General features: G+C 36.5%; 3 protein-coding genes across 5 annotated transcripts in view; 1 reads left to right on the top strand and 2 right to left on the bottom strand.

Moving 5' to 3' along the window:
* Nucleotides 1-1187: 1187 nt before the first annotated feature.
* LOC127977801 (P2Y purinoceptor 2-like) lies at nucleotides 1188-2711 on the bottom strand. Its single transcript, XM_052582938.1, has one exon. It carries the CDS (start codon nucleotides 2705-2707, stop codon nucleotides 1724-1726), a length of 984 nt encoding a protein of 327 aa, XP_052438898.1. The 5' UTR covers nucleotides 2708-2711; the 3' UTR covers nucleotides 1188-1723.
* Nucleotides 2712-7344: 4633 nt separating this feature from the next.
* Nucleotides 7345-13694, bottom strand: LOC127977030 (P2Y purinoceptor 2-like). 2 transcript variants are annotated; one of them, XM_052581674.1, is made up of 2 exons: nucleotides 13569-13694; nucleotides 7345-11196 (listed from the first exon to the last, which is right to left on the bottom strand). In XM_052581674.1, exons 1-2 carry the CDS (start codon nucleotides 13634-13636, stop codon nucleotides 10188-10190), a joined length of 1077 nt encoding a protein of 358 aa, XP_052437634.1. In that variant the 5' UTR covers nucleotides 13637-13694; the 3' UTR covers nucleotides 7345-10187. The 2 variants fall into 2 exon arrangements, with proteins under 2 accessions (XP_052437634.1, XP_052437635.1); XM_052581675.1 differs by lacking the exon at nucleotides 13569-13694 and adding an exon at nucleotides 11988-12020.
* Nucleotides 13695-14762: 1068 nt separating this feature from the next.
* Nucleotides 14763-15944, top strand: part of LOC127977227 (F-BAR and double SH3 domains protein 2) — a 68351-nt gene continuing 67169 nt past the window's right edge. Inside the window, exon 1 of one of the 2 annotated variants that reach the window (XM_052581960.1) lies at nucleotides 14763-15134. In XM_052581960.1, coding sequence (XP_052437920.1) covers nucleotides 15114-15134 — 21 coding nt within the window. In that variant the 5' untranslated portion in view covers nucleotides 14763-15113. The remainder of the gene's footprint in view (nucleotides 15135-15944) is intronic. The other variant, XM_052581961.1, reaches the window with a different exon arrangement.

The raw sequence follows: 15944 nt of genomic DNA, 5'->3' as shown, positions 1-15944 counted from the left end.
ATCAGACAGGAGAGTAGACTGACTTTGGTGGACTTAAACTTGAAAGTTGTGTGTATTGACATCTTTCCACAGTTGAAATTAAATAAGTTATGATGTTCATTCATGTTTATTTCGTGCTTTAAGTAAATATGAAAAGACGATTGATTCATGTGTGCTGCTTGAACGAAGGCAAAACTTTATATAGATATATATAAAGGTATGCACAGGTGATATATTATATGGATTGTTTGTCCAAGGATACAAGATGAATTTTTCCTTTTATGATTTATTGTTATTTCTACACATTGCCTAATTAGTCCATAACAGAGGTTGACAGAAAATATCATAAAAATGTCAGTTTTTCGTTAAAAGTAAAAAAAATTAAAATAAATGTAACTTGCTTGGCAAGAACTGAATTATTAAAACTGAATAGGTTTTCAATAAGATACTGGAAAGAATTTATGTTGGAGAACAGTTTTTTTATTATTATTTTTTTTATCACCAATTATAGAATCACCCACAAAAGGCAATGTGATTAGTTTCTTTACCTGTCAGTCATACGGCCTCTTGGGTGGGTCTTGCCCATTGAAAGAGGCCAAGGCTCCCTGACCATCTGCTGTTGATATAAAGCTCAAGATACTGGACACTAGCCCTCTCGCATCCCCCTCTGTGGAAATAGTTTGGGGAGAGATCGCCAAAACAGTGGACTTGGGAGTAATTACGACATGGCATGGAGGCAGCTATATTTATACGATTAAAAACAGCTACATATTATATAGATTATATACATTTTACGGAAGACGAGGACTGTCTCCTGAACCAGTAGCCTACAATGCTTCTGTGCACAAATGTTGTTTCTGTAAAGTGGGGCAATTCTGTAAGAGTAGCGCTTGTTTTTTGTCGTTTCTCCAATCACAAATGCAGACATGGCTTTATGTTTATGTCGTGTGATACACAATTCAACACGTATAAAGACAGTATAAGTCATTATAATTAGTAATTATGTCCCCACTGGATGCTACAAATGCCTAGTTTGTAATGGGTTTTATTGGTTTAGGTTAGGTTTATTGGTTTCATCGCACTGGGACACGGGATCATAGTATACTATGGAGGCGTAACATTTCTGTCACACGCTTGATGCATTCAGCCAATCACAATGCACTGGATAGCTGGCCAATCAGCATAGACCTCGTTTTTCAGACCGATGAGCTTTGTAAAAGCAGACGCGTTTCAGAAAGCTGGGGCATATAGGAGAATTAATAATGTACCTTATGTGGAAAATAATGTGTTTTTTGAACCTTAAACCACATAAACACATTTTATTATATGCATAAACACTCTTTTTAGCAACATCATATGACCCCTTTAAGCGCAGTGTGAAAAGCCCTATTTTCCCTGGCAGACCATTGCCGGGATTTCTAAGCTTCCTGAAATGTCCGGGTTTTGGCTTTGTTTTCCCACTCATGCTCTCGCTACAGTCCGCATACGTTATATGTAGGCCTACATGTATTTGAATTGTTTTCTTTGAACGTTTTCTGTAGATCCCACCCTCTCGGATGCCACGATTGGTCAATTATGCACTACGCCTGCATGCTATTGGTCAAACCACCTTTCAGTCATTAGTTTTGGCAAGTATAAAAACAAAGCCAAAACCAGACATTTTAGGCAATTTTGAAATCCTGGCCAGGACATGTCTAAGGGAAAAGGACGTATAGTCATTCTATGAAATAAGAAATCCTAATCTTTACTGTAATGTTGAAAGGGTTTTTTCAGACTTCATGCTTGATTTCTTGTTGAAGCTGCTTCTGAAGCTCTGTCCTGCCATGAAGTAGAGGATGGGGTCGATGCAGCTGTTGAGACTGACCAGAGGTCGCGTGACCTTGTAGGCATTGTTGGAGAGTCGTATTATGTTGCAGTCATGTTTGTCCAGGTAACGGAAGGTGTAGTAAATACTGCGGTTCACATGGAAAGGCAAGAAGCACAACACAAAAGCCAGAAGCACAATAATAATCATCTTCACCGACTTCTGTTTGGAGCGCTGTGACATTGGTTCTCTGAGACCGCTGGGATCAAGAAGTTTCTTCACCATCAGGCCGTTGCAGACCAGCACCACACCAAACGGTATGACAAAGAGCAGGAACATCACCACCGAGCTGTAAACAATAAAGTCATTGAAGAGCACCTGGATGGTGGTGTCATGACAGACCAGATCAGTATCATTACGTCTCATCCTGGAGAAATAAAGAATCGGTGCCTGTAAGATGAGAATGATCACCCATATTCCCACCGAAACCATACGAGCACGCCGACCGTTCATCCAGTATAAAGAGCGCATCGGGTGGCAGATGCCTAAAAAGCGATGCACACTGATGCAGCTGAGGAAGAGGATGCTTCCGTAGAGGTTTGTGTAGAAGAGAAAGCGAATCAGCTTACACATCACCTCCCCGAACGGCCAGTCGTTCTTATCAGCGTAATAGTAGATGAGGAACGGCAGGGTGAGGACGTAAAGCGTGTCGCAGACGTTGAGGTTGATCATGTAGATGGTGCTGGGCTTCCAGTGTTTGGTGCGAAACAGGATGACGTACATGGCCGTGATGTTCAACCCCAGACCGAACACAAACACCAGAGTGTAACTCACCGGGAGGAGAATGTACTTGAAGTTCTCTTTTAACTCACAACGGTAGACTTGACTATCATTAGTTACTCCAGTATTGTTAAGTGTTGCCATTCTGATCCAGATCTGTCAGAGAAGAAGACCATGAAATTTACAAAGTGATATTAATGTACTTTCATTATACCTGCAAATACAGATAACAAAGCAATATCAACTAATCTTTAAAACATATTCTGTATGTTAACAAATCAATATTAGCAGTAAAATGATGTTGTTTTATGTTAGAAAGAGGAAATAATGGCTAAGCTGCCACAAAATAAAAAGTGAATTGGTTAGGAAAATATATCAGGATAAATATCAGATAACCTGTCAAGACCATATTAATTTTGTATTTCACCCCAAAAACAAAAGAAAACAAGGAATTATATTTTGCATAAAGAAAATGAAAGTCTGTTCATAGGACCATTAAAGGGATAGTTCACCCAAAAATGAAAATGTTTTCATAATGGCCTCAAGTTGGTCCAAAACTTGAGAGTTTCTTTCTTCTGTTGAACACAAAAGTGCATATTTTGAAGAATGTTGGTAACCAATCAGTTTTAAGTAAAAAACATTTTAATGGGGTATTTTGTATTTCAAACAGGCAGCTTTTGATTTCATAAGATGATAACTCATGGACTGGAGTATTGTGGAGTACTTTTGGATTATTGTGATGTTTTATCAGCTGTTTGGACTCTCATTCTGACGGCACCCATTCACTGCAGAGCTTCCGTTGGTGAGCAAGTGATGCAATGCTACATTTCTCCAAATCTGTGTACTCACCCATCTACATATTGGGTGAGTACACTTGGTTGAACTATTCCTTTAATTTTAAGTAAGCAAATAAAAATATAAATGCATTGATAATCTGTTTTTGTAACATCATTCCAAGCATTTCATTGCTTCCCAAGCCTGGTCTTAGATAGATCTTGATCTAGCAATCGTGTTGCAATAGTTAAATAGAACAGGTGTTCATTGTGGCGTCTGTCTGGCCATTAATATTGGCACCCTTGGTAAATACAAGCAAAGATGGCTGTGAAAATAAATCTGCATTGTTTATCCTTTTGGTCTTTCATTCAAAAAAATTACAAAGTTCTAACCTTTCATTGAAGTAAAACAATTGAAAGTGGGCAAAACTCACATTCTGAAATAAATATTTTTCTCCAAATTATGCATGTTGGCCACTATTATTGGCACTCAATTATTGCAACATCCTTTTTCCAAGATAACAGTTTTCTCCTATAATGCCTGAAGAGTTTGGAGATCATCTGACAAGAGATCAGAGACCATTCCCTCAGCCAGAACCTCTCCAGATCCTTCAGATTCATGTTGGTCACCTCACTCATTATCTACAGGGTTCAGGTGAGAGGACTGGGACTGCCATGGCAGAAGCTACATTTTGTGCTCAGTCACATTTTTGTGTTGATTTTGATGTTTGTTGGATCATTGTCCTGGTAAAATATACAAAGATTGCCCAAGATTTCTTATAGAGGCAATCAGGTATAGATTTTTTTTAACTGTTGGTATGTGATCACAGAAGCCATTCTCATTTTAAATTCCAGTCCTGTCTGACAAATAAATATGCTGGAGTTTGTTTTGGATAAGCTAGGAGTTGTTGTTTTTTAAACCCATTTGAATAACATGGTGATGTAGAGGCTGTTTGATTTTTATTCATTTATTCATTTATTTATTCTGAGCCCAAGTCTCAACTAATCTCTGCAATTCTTCAGCTGTGATTCTTGGGGCGTCTTTGGCCCCTCAAACTCTCCTCCTCAGTGTGCATTAGGACAATATAGACACATGTCCTCTTCCAGGCAGATTTGTAAAATCTTTAGTTTATTGGAAGCTCTTAATTATTGCCCAGATGGTGGAAACGGGGATTTTTCAATGCTTTAGCTATTTCCTTACATCCACTTTCTGTTTTGTGAATCTCAACAAACCCGTTCTGTACATCAGAACTAAATTCTTTGGTTTTACTTTTTAGTGATGGCTGATTAACCTTTTGTTTTCCTCATATTTCTAACCAGGTGGAACAGAAAGTCATGGCTGGAAAATTTCATGTTCATAATCACTCTGGTGTGCTAAAAAATGTAAATATACTTCAGAGATATTTTACTCATAAGAATTTCTAGGGGCGCCAATAATAGTGGCCAAAATTCATTGGAGAAAATTTTTTTATTTGATAATGTGAGTTTTCCCCACTTTCGATTGTTTTACTTCAATGAAATGTTAGAATTTTGTTTATTTTTTGAATGAAAGATCAAAAGGATAAAGAATGCAGATTTATTTTCACAGCCACCTTAGCTCATATTTACCAAGGGAGCCAATATTAATGGCCATTACTGTACAAACACCACACATGTACTCTAAGAGGTGGTTAATCACCACAAACTGCACACATCCATATTGATAGTGTTGTGCATATGATACAAATATTCCTGGAACGTGGTTCTTAACAGAGTGTTGAAGTAATTTCAAATGCTTTCTTCCAAACCCATGGGACAAATAAATGAGCTCACAAAGAAGTAGAGATGTTTTTTTCTGCTAATCACACAGCTTAACAGCACTCTCATTTATGTTAGAGAATAAAACATCATATAGACCAATGAAGCAAATCAGCCACAGAGTATCTTGAAAGCCTCCTGAGAGTTTCCTAAGAACTTTCTCAGATAATATTTCAATGACGGCTAATTTCACAAAAAGCCTCCAGCCACTTCCCACACTTTAGACTTAAAAATAAAGAAATATTTTTCATTACAAAATATATATTCAAATGAATCAAATGCATAAATCAAATGTTGCCATATGTAAAACCTGATCATGTTATTTAGCATGATTTGAGAATCCATTTACTACGGGGTCTCAGAATTTCATAAACTGCATACTTTAAGTTTTTATCTATTTCGGTACTTAACAGTTTCGACTTCTAAAGTTATTGTGTATTTAGGTTGAAAAATTGGTGTCATAACATTCATTATTTAGATGTCATTTTGGAGAGAGACATCTTCTAAATCAGTTGTTCCCAGCCCTGGTCCTGGAGGCACCCCAACACTGTATGTTTTGTATGTGTCCTTAATCAAACGCACCTGATTCAGGTCATCAGCTCATTAATAGAGACTTCAAGACCAGAAATTGGTGTGTCAGAGAAAGGAGACATATAAAATGTCTAGTGTTGGGGTGCCTCCAGGACCAGGGTTGGAAACTACTGTTCTAAGTGAATATATGTAAAAATGCAGTATATATTACATAAACACATCTTGATAGTTTTATCTACCATGGTAAAGTCCAAATATTGCATATCTTTGTAAGTTACGCATTCAGTAGATAAACATGATTGCCAACATGCAAAAGAAAAGAAAAGCAATGAAAAGAAAAGAAAAAAGTAAGTCACATACATGTTTTCAGCAGATTTTTTCAGGAATGTCCCCTTTGGCTCTTCAATCCAGCACAGTCCTGCTCTGCCTGTTCATGCTGGGTTTCTTCTTTGTGGGCGGGACTACTCATGTAAACACGCCTCAAGCCTTCTCTCATTGGTCAGTGCATCAGTAAATGGACTATCAATCATTCAATATGCAAAGCAAACTGTTTTTTTTTTTTGAAAAAGTTCTACCTGAGGTAAACAGGTTTCCAAAAATGTTTTCATGCCCCATTTAAAATGAAACCAATTGTTGAGCTATTGGTTTGTCAGAGCAGTTTAACAAAACAAGACTTTGTTTGGAACTGAATATGCTGCCAGCTATTTTAATAAACAATACGTATAAAGAGTGCATTATGAACAGTGGCGGTGGCACACGTGAATGGCCACCCTGGATGCTATACCTCAAAATTTAATTTGCTGCTGGTCTGCTGGATTGATGATGGACCAGTTTTACAGACTGTGATGATGCATTTTAGCGGTCATCAATATCACAAAGTTTTTAAAATGTTCATATGATACATTCAATTATTTTAATTGTATGTGCAGTGGACATTGTTCTGTACATCTAAAGTTTTTTGCATCACATTGTTTTCCAATTGCATGATGGCCATTTTTTCTATCTTGATGTGAAACTTTTGCTTGTAATGTAATTAGTTTCAGTGATTAGTTGGGCTCTTCCTTAAGGACTCTTTCGGTTTACAGATGAAGCAAGTGGTTTACCATCTGGTTTAGGTTTTCTGAACCATGTCCATGACAGAGTCACTGTTTAAATTGTTAATGTAAGACATACGATAAGACTAAAGAATTAGTCTGCACAATTTATTATTTGAATTAAACTTAGACTAATCTATATTTTTAAGTAACCAAATAAAAAAAATAGTCTGAAAGAACAAAATTTTATGATTTACGTATTTGGGGGAATTAGCCCATAATCCAGAATTAGACTAGCAAACACATAATATGTAACTTGCGTCATTGCATTGCTTGCACATATTATGTGTAAATAATATTACATTATTATTAATATTATTAATATATTATTAATATAATATTACAATTATATTATTACATATTACATATTACAATTATATTACAGTAAAACACTTTAAAGGTACATACAGTATTACCGTCCTAGTGACACTTTTGCACTTTTGTTTCTGAGAGTGCTGGATGGAAAGTAGTGATACTGTTATTACAAATTAAAATAAATGAAACATAATCTATTCCACAAAAAACATGTTTTGTTTGAAACATTTTGATTACATTAAAAGAAAAATAATTTAAGAAACACCTGAAATATCTTAATAAATTCCCATTTTATTTTACAACTTGGTGCAAATCAGGATGACAGAAAATGTCAACATTTGCTTAAACCAAAGTAGCACCTATATTATAAAACTTCACCCTTGTACAACTATCTAACATGATTTCCATCTGTAAAAAGTGCCAGTTTAACAGTTCATACAATACTGCTATTGTATGTTCAGAATGACAGTAATTGACCAGAGAAAAGTCACCATTCATGTTTTGGTTCATGTGGTTTAAATTGCAATGCCAATGTCATGGGTTTAATGTCCCATGAAAGCATGAACATGGATGATATAACCTCAACTGTACAGGCTACTTATTAACATCAAGTAGTTATTTATGTAACATATTTATTGATCTTATTGGTATTTAAATCACATGATGTACAGATTTCTTAATATTCATACATATATCTACAGACATTCATTTATCAATAACTTATTTATTGATTCATTTTCTTGTTTTAAGCACAAACTATTAGTTAGGTTTATACCATTGAGAAATTTTAACCAAACTAGGTTACAGACTTTTAATTGACTGCATCTCGTTGCTAGTTTTACTTGATCTTAGTGCTGCATTCGACACCCTAGATCATAAATCGATTACAAAACTATACAGGTATTCAAGGGCAGGCTCTAAGATGGTTTAGATCCTACCTGTCTGATCACTACAACTTTGTTTATTTAAACGAGGAGTCATCTCATTTATCACCATTAAAACATGGAGTGCCACAAGGATCTGTCCTAGGTCCTCTGCTATTTTCAATAAACATATTGCCCCTTGGTAATATTATTAGAAAATGCGGGATTAGTTTCCACTGTTATGCTGATGATACTCAGCTATATATCTCAACGAGACCAGATTAAACTTCTATATTATTAAAGCTTACAGAGAGTATTAAAAATGTAAAAGATTGGAAGACCAATAATTTTCTCCTATTAAATTCGGATAAGACAGAGATACTACTTATTGGACCAAAAGACACTACACAGAATCTCGTAGATTACAATTTGCAACTAGACAGATGTACTGTTACTTCCTCTGCAGTCAGAAATCTGGGTGTTAAATTAGACTGCAACATTCCCATGTTCCAAAAACAGCATTCTTCAATCTTAGAAACATTGCCAAGCTACAAAACATGTTGTCTGTTTCTGATGCAGAAAAACTAGTTCATGCATTCATGACCTCTAGACTGGACTATTGTAATGCACTTCTAGGTGGTTGTTCTGCATCTTCAATGAACAAGCTACAAGTCTTAAATGCAGCGGCTAGTCCTTACCAGCTCAAGAAAATATGATGATATTACCCCAATTTTACAGTCTCTGCACGGGCTACCTATTAAGGTCCGTATTAGATTAAAAAAATTATCATTACTTACCTATAATGCCATAAATAGTTTAGCTCCTGCGTACCTAACTAGCCTTATACCATGTTACAATCCATCATGCTCCCTAAGGTCACAAAACGCTGTTTTTTTTTGGTAGTTCCTAGGATAGCAAAGTCCACTAAAGGAAGTAGAGCTTTTTCGGTTTTGGCTCCCAAACTCTGGAATAGCCTTCCTGATATTGTTCGGGGTTCAGACACACTCTCTCTGTTTAAATCTATATTAAAAACACATCCCTTTGCCAAGCATTCGAATAATGCATCTCATGATCTTGTATTTGGTTGGAACGGTAGCTACGCTAATTATGACTCTATTTGTTTCTCTGTTTTGCCACGGGATTGACAAGAGGACCTCAGAAGAAGCTAACCCTGATAAAACATATAGAACTACCAAATTTTGATATAAGTGTGATTGCATCATATAATAATTGCTGTTAATAGTGTTCATCATCTGTTTTATTACATCTTTAATTGATTTTTCTGTACATTTCTGTCATATGCACATAAACTGAAAGTCACCACTGATAAGCTACTACTAAATATTGTAGAAACTTAATTTTCTGTACAGTTCCTTTGCAATGATTTGTATCATAAAAAGCACTATACAAATAAACTTTAATTAAGACCCTAAAGAATCATATCAACTTATGGAAAATTGGCAACAGACCACCCCTTTAAACAATTAGACCTCAAATGAAATGTTATCCTTGTTCAGCCTCTCCTTTACTATCAAAATCGTTGTTAATTAATCTTCTTTTTTAGATTCGGAAATGTAATGTTGTTTGAATTGAAGACGGACTTAGTCTTATTTTAATGTAGTGTTATAGTAATAATATTATGAATTAACTTTTCTTTTATATTTTCTTTATCTATAGTTTTAATTTAATTTTATGTTTTATTCATATTATGTTTAAATATCTGTAGCATTAATTTAGTTTTAGTTTGAAAAAGATTTAGTAGTATTTCAAATTAAGCATTTAATCCCCAAAGTGACATGAAGATTTTTATCTAATATTTATCTGAATATTTATTTGTTTCAGCTTTAGTGTTTTATATTTTTACTTCGAGTTTTAGCTTAAGTTGACGATAAACGTCTTAACTCTCTGATCCCATCAAAGGCATGTTAAGACAGCTCTCTCTGATTTTGTTTCCTGGAACTGAACCAAATTCCAACGAGTTAGTGAATTACTGTTGTGCTGATACTAACAGTCCTGACACACCTTTTCATAAACACTTAATTAACCTATATTCCCAGTTTGCAAGATCCCTAAACTGAAGCGGGATTTATAACTTCACCACCATTATGCAGCATGAATAGAGCGCAGCACGTTCTCTGGTCAAAGAGCAGATATATATAGCAGTACTGTCCTTCACCTTCTATAAAATGTGACCCTGGAGCCCAAAAGCAGTCATAAGTAGCACAGGTACGTTTGTTTTCCTTCGAGCACACTATAAAGAGGTCGAGGGTGCTTTCCTATTTTCATATCTTGATTTACTTTTCTTGTTCTTGATGCTGCTTTTGAAGCCCTGTCCTGCCATGAAGTAAAGGATGGGGTCGATGCAGCTGTTGGCGCTGGCTAACGGTCGTGTGACCTTGTAGGCCATGCTGGCAGCCTCCAGCATCGAGCAGCTCACATGTTTGTCCAGGTAACGGAAGGTGTAGTATATACTACGGTTCACATGGAAAGGCAAGAAGCACAACATGAAAGCCAGAAGCACAATAATAATCATCTTCACCGACTTCTGCTTAAAGCGCTGTGACATTGGACCTCCACCAATACCAGGTTCCTGAAGTTTCTTCACCATCAGGCCGTTGCAGACCAGCACCACTCCGAACGGTATGACAAAGAGCAGGAACATCACCACCGAGCTGTAAACAATAAAGTCATTGAAGAGCACCTTGCTTGTGGTGTCATAGCAAACCATTGATTGCGGTTTCATGTCACTGTTATTATTCATCCTGGAGAAATAAAGAATCGGTGTTTGTAAGATGAGAATGATCACCCATATTCCCACCGAAACCATACGAGCACGCCGGCCGTTCATCCAGGACAAAGAGCGCACCGGATGACAGACGCCTAGAAAGCGATGCACACTGATGCAGCTGAGGAAGAGGATGCTTCCGTAGAGGTTTGTGTAGAAGAGAAAGCGAATCAGCTTACACATCACCTCCCCGAACGGCCAGTCGTTCTTATCAGCGTAATAGTAGATGAGGAACGGCAGGGTGAGGACGTAAAGCGTGTCGCAGACGTTGAGGTTGATCATGTAGATGGTGCTGGGCTTCCAGTGTTTGGTGCGAAACAGGATGACGTACATGGCCGTGATGTTCAACCCCAGACCGAACACAAACACCAGAGTGTAACTCACCGGGAGGAGAATGTACTTGAAGTTCTCTTCTATCTTACATTGATAACGGTCGCTGATGTTAGTTGTGGTGGTGTTGTTAAATATTGCCATTCTGAAACAGATCAGATAAAGACAATGAAATCAATCATATCTGAAGAATACAATATGAAATTCAGGATTGAGGTGTAACATAAACAAAGTAAATATATATAAAATCTGTCAAACAAGCAATATTTAATTAGTTAAAATGAAGGAGGTTGATTCATGGATTTATTGCTGGAAAATATATAAACCTAGCTGTTGTGCATTTAAGTTGGAATTTTGATAGACATTATATAAAACATTTTTTTTACATCAGCATGCATTAGCTAACAGTATACAGGTGTTTCTTGTACTTTGTTGTTAAATGAGTTTTTCCCAGTTGTTTTCCAAAGCCAAATGCAGAAATGAGCTTTTAAAGTTGCACTACATGCTTGTTCTGGTCATCACAAACTCCTTTAAACCGTTCTTGAATTAATTAAACAGACAAACACATATCGATCAGTGCACTGAATACAGCCATAAAGTAGCTGAGAACTCACTAAGAATTTCCTCAGAACATCGTCCAATGTTTGTTGTAGATATATCTGCGTCTAATGAAATTTGATGTAACTTAAATTACTAAACAAAAGCTATTAGACATCTTGACAGGTTTATGTTAAGCAGACAGATTGGGATTTTTATGAATGCATAATTTAGTTGCTCTCTATTTAGATTGATTTTTATTTCTTTTTTATTATTAAATATTGACAATCATTTTACAATGCAAGCTCATTAAAAAACTTAATGATAACAAATAGCAATGCATTTAATCCTGATGTTAAAGAATCATCATTTACACATATAAAATTAAAAGCAACTCACACAGATACTTTCAGTGGTTCCTTCAGCAACAGTTGTGCCTCCCTTCAGTTTGCATACCTATATAGACCTGCTTTACCTCTGCCTGTTTTTTCTGTATGCACTGTATCCGCTGTGGGTGTGTTTACATGCCTCAGCCTGCTCTCATAGGCCACAGCCTCAGCCAATAATATGTCAATCATTCTGGAAGCCTCACACAGCATGGCTACCGTGAGGGAGGTTTAAAGGAATAGCTCACCCAAAAGTTAAAATGTGCCTTAAGATGTACTCACCCTCATGCTAACTCAAAATATAGATGAGTTTGTTTGGTCATGGGAACAAATTCTGAGAAATATAGCATTACTTGACTTGCTAACCAATGGATACTCTGTAGTGAATAGGTGCCGTCAGAAAGAGAGTCCAAAGACCTGTTTTTCACTTGTAAATGGTGTTTAATCTGTGAATATTTCTCATTACTTTATTTCAGATGAGACATCCTTCTGACTGGAGGAAGCAATAGTATGGCTTAAGGACTCATTTTTCGGAAGCACATTTTTTTGGAATAAAAATAAATAAATAAAACTTGATTTGTTATTTATAAACAAACACCTATTAACTTCACATGATAGTAATTGATAGACTGGAGTGGTGTGGATTATTTGTGTATTATTGTGATGTTTTTATCAGCTGTTTGGACTCTCATTTTGACGGCACCCATTCACTGCAGAGTAACCATTGGTGAGCAAGTGATGGGATGCTACATTCCTCCAAATCTGTTCTGATGAAAAAATGAAAAAATGGCCTGAGGAGTATTTTCAGCATATTTTCATTTTGGGGTGAACTTTACCTCAACAACTCATAAAATTGTTGTTATCACTGCCAGAGACATATTTCCCGTAACCAAGTTTATTTTACAGTTCCTGCGTAGTCATCCCAGCACAAATTTTGAGTCAATGTTGATTCATATAAGTCAATGTTGATTCGGATGATGAAACAAACTCATCTACATCTTGGATGGCCTGGGGGGTGAACTAATTCTTTAAGGTTAAAACTGAAATCACATCTGTTTATCAAGATTATGTTTCAGTAATCTATTTCAAATCAATAATACTGAATACTTTTTTTTTTTTTTTTTTTACAGCATGCTTTGCATTTTTACATGTTTCAGAATAGTGCCCTTGGCGAGAACCCTGAAGAGTTTGGCAAAGGAGAAAGGCGTATGCTTATTATCAATAATTAATGTCTTGCCCAACAGTACAGTGAAGAGAATTTCACACAACCCAAAATAAACTGGAAATTCATTCGTATATATGTTTTACAATAAATGGTATTAAATTCTTAGTAGTGAGCTTTTGATCATTCTGTTTTAAATTATACCTTATGTTCTTCAAATATGTTATCTAAAGTAATCAGGCTGACTTTGTACAGTATATACAGTAGACTGAATAAAACCATACTTTAGATGTTAACACATGATGAGGCATATTGCTTCCTGATGGGTTTCTGACAAACTGTTTTTACAGTACAAATACAACAAAATATTTTACACACTGACAGAACCTAATGAAGTGAATGCAAAAGAAAACAGCAAGGCTTTGTACTGACCTGTTCCTCTCAGTTTGAAATGATCTGAGACCTTCACAGTTCCGATACAAGGACGAAATAAGTTTCATCAGATTTACACGAGGTCCGTCATCCTTCCTCTGTGACTCTGTTACTGCGAAGGAAAGAAAGAACCTCAAGGTGTGCGATTGCTGTTTTACTTGCCTAACAATACTATATTAATTATTACCCTTAGTAAGCAGAGTTATGAACCTGAGCTAAACTTTATGCGGTCAGTCTCTGCACGTACAACAAATGTTTGTGCACACTTGACTGAATTTATGTTTCTCATGATCTTAAAAACCTTAAAATGGACACTTTAAGAGGCAGATTATGTATATATTTCTTTAAAAAGATAAAATAGGATTGATCAGACGAGTGTAAAGGATGGGCCTACAATCAATAGATGCTTCAAAAGTGTCCCAGGATGCACTTCATAAAGTTGGTTGATATCTAAATTGAGCAGAACTGGCATCTAGATAAAGAAGAAGCTCAAATATAAGAGAGACTTCATTTGTGTCATACATTTTTAACTAAATATAATTCCCTTGAGACTTCCACTGGAATTATTTCATGTTCATCATGTAGAAAATAGTCATAGTAAAATCTGAGTAGTAGTTTTGACTGTACTTGCATTAATGTCTTCCCTTGTAACAACTAGGCCCAGCCTATTCAGAGATTTACATTGTCAAAGTCAAAAGAATAAAATCACTGTCTGTTGGAAATAAATAGGAGGTTGACGAGATTCTTAGATCTGTTTATTGTTATGCATCATCTTGTAACATCCAGTGAATTTAAATATGATTTTATATGATCATTGTTGCAAATACACAAGACACAGGTTTCAGAACATTTATGGCACATTCCAAAATAAATCAAAAAAGTAGCTTCATGTTCACTCCTGCATATTCAGTGGCTTTATTAATGTTGATGCTACGGACATTTGATATCTATTTTTACCGAATTCTACAGTCGATAATTAATTTTGCAACTCTGTCGGAAGTAAATAAAAAAAAAAAAATTTGTTTTCTACAAAGAATGATTAGGATTGCGAAATGTACCAAATTTACTATGGCAAAGGCCTAGTTTATGATATGAACTCCATTCGCCGTTGGCGCATTCTTGAACTGTCCAATCACATAACTTCATTAATATTCAAATAACCAGCTGACCGTTGCCCAAGCGCCTTCCCGAGCCAATCAGGTTCGCCTAATGAGCGAACGTCCCGTTACGTAATTAATATTCATGAGCTAAGCCTTCCCCGTAGTAAGGTCCGTACAGTTGGGTTCGGTGTGTCCGGTCCGGGGCGCTGTTGGGCTGGATTTCATGGTTGGAGACTCATCTTTGGAGCCACATTCTCTCTTTCATTACTTTCTCCCCTGATCCGCAGTGTTTGTTGAGCGTCTGCCCGACTGGACTTGCTTCATCATGGCCGTCTGAATTCAGACCCGAATCCCAATCTGATCCCCTTTTCTCAATCAACCATCCCGATCGCTCTGGGAATCATTTCTTTGGGATTTTACTTCATTTGTGCGCCAATGTTCAAACATGCAGCCTCCGCCAAGAAAGGTAAGAACCCAGCGTTGGAACAGCGTGTGTGTGTGTGTTTTTTTTTTTAATGTGATTTGTTGCATTGTCCCGAAGTTGCAACTTTGTATCCAGCCGCGGTTTGTTTTGAAACAATGTATCAGTTTTTATATGTAACGGAAACAATGCATCAAGAGTTTTCTCGAGCGGTTTTGGTTGTATTGTTGTTTTTAAAGCAGCAGTGCTCGCGAATAATCCCTAAATTCAGCAGATATTTTCCCAGAGGTGATAGATGAGTGTTTGAGGCGGGTTTGTTCTCAGATAACGGTTGAACCGTGCAGCTATAGGTCGTCTTGTATGGTGTGTTTTTCCTCAGATTGTTCCGAGTCACCACGCTTTTGTCAAATAAAGGGATCACCGATCATTTCTCCCATCCTGAAATCTGACATTGTGTTACACATCCTGCTTAAATGTGTCCAAATATCATGCACATGTGAGAAAAAATGCGTTTAAATGCATATATCCTACAGAAAGATGTTTTACTGTCTCTCTATGAGGTGACAGCAGAGGTGTTGCGTTACAAACTCATGTCCCACAGGCTGCATGGAGGAATGTGAAATATCCACGCAAAACCATTGTATTCCTATCATTCTGCACACATTTATGCATTCTAATAATCAAAGCATTGCATGGGAGTGTGAAATCCTTAAAGGTGACGTCTGACTCTTTGCAGTTGCTTTGTCTTGTGAAGGAAGGCAGATAGCATGTAGCACACGTTTACCCAACAATAACCCTCTTATTTTCGCTAAACGACGTTTTAAAATGCAAATATTAAACAAAGATGCGTTTGCT

This window comes from Carassius gibelio, chromosome B18, assembly GCF_023724105.1.
Source record: "Carassius gibelio isolate Cgi1373 ecotype wild population from Czech Republic chromosome B18, carGib1.2-hapl.c, whole genome shotgun sequence".
NCBI classification, from domain to species: domain Eukaryota; kingdom Metazoa; phylum Chordata; class Actinopteri; order Cypriniformes; family Cyprinidae; genus Carassius; species Carassius gibelio.
This window is presented reverse-complemented; position numbering and strand designations above follow the sequence as displayed.

Bases quoted from the DNA above. Each gene is read 5' to 3' on its own strand.
- LOC127977801 (XM_052582938.1), bottom strand. From the start codon at position 2,707: ATGGCAACACTTAACAATACTGGAGTAACTAATGATAGTCAAGTCTAC.
- LOC127977030 (XM_052581674.1), bottom strand. From the start codon at position 13,636: ATGAAACTTATTTCGTCCTTGTATCGGAACTGTGAAGGTCTCAGATCA. The intron at 11,197-13,568 runs GTCAGTACAAAG...GATCTGTTTCAG, and splicing joins TTTCAAACTGAGAGGAACAG to AATGGCAATATTTAACAACA.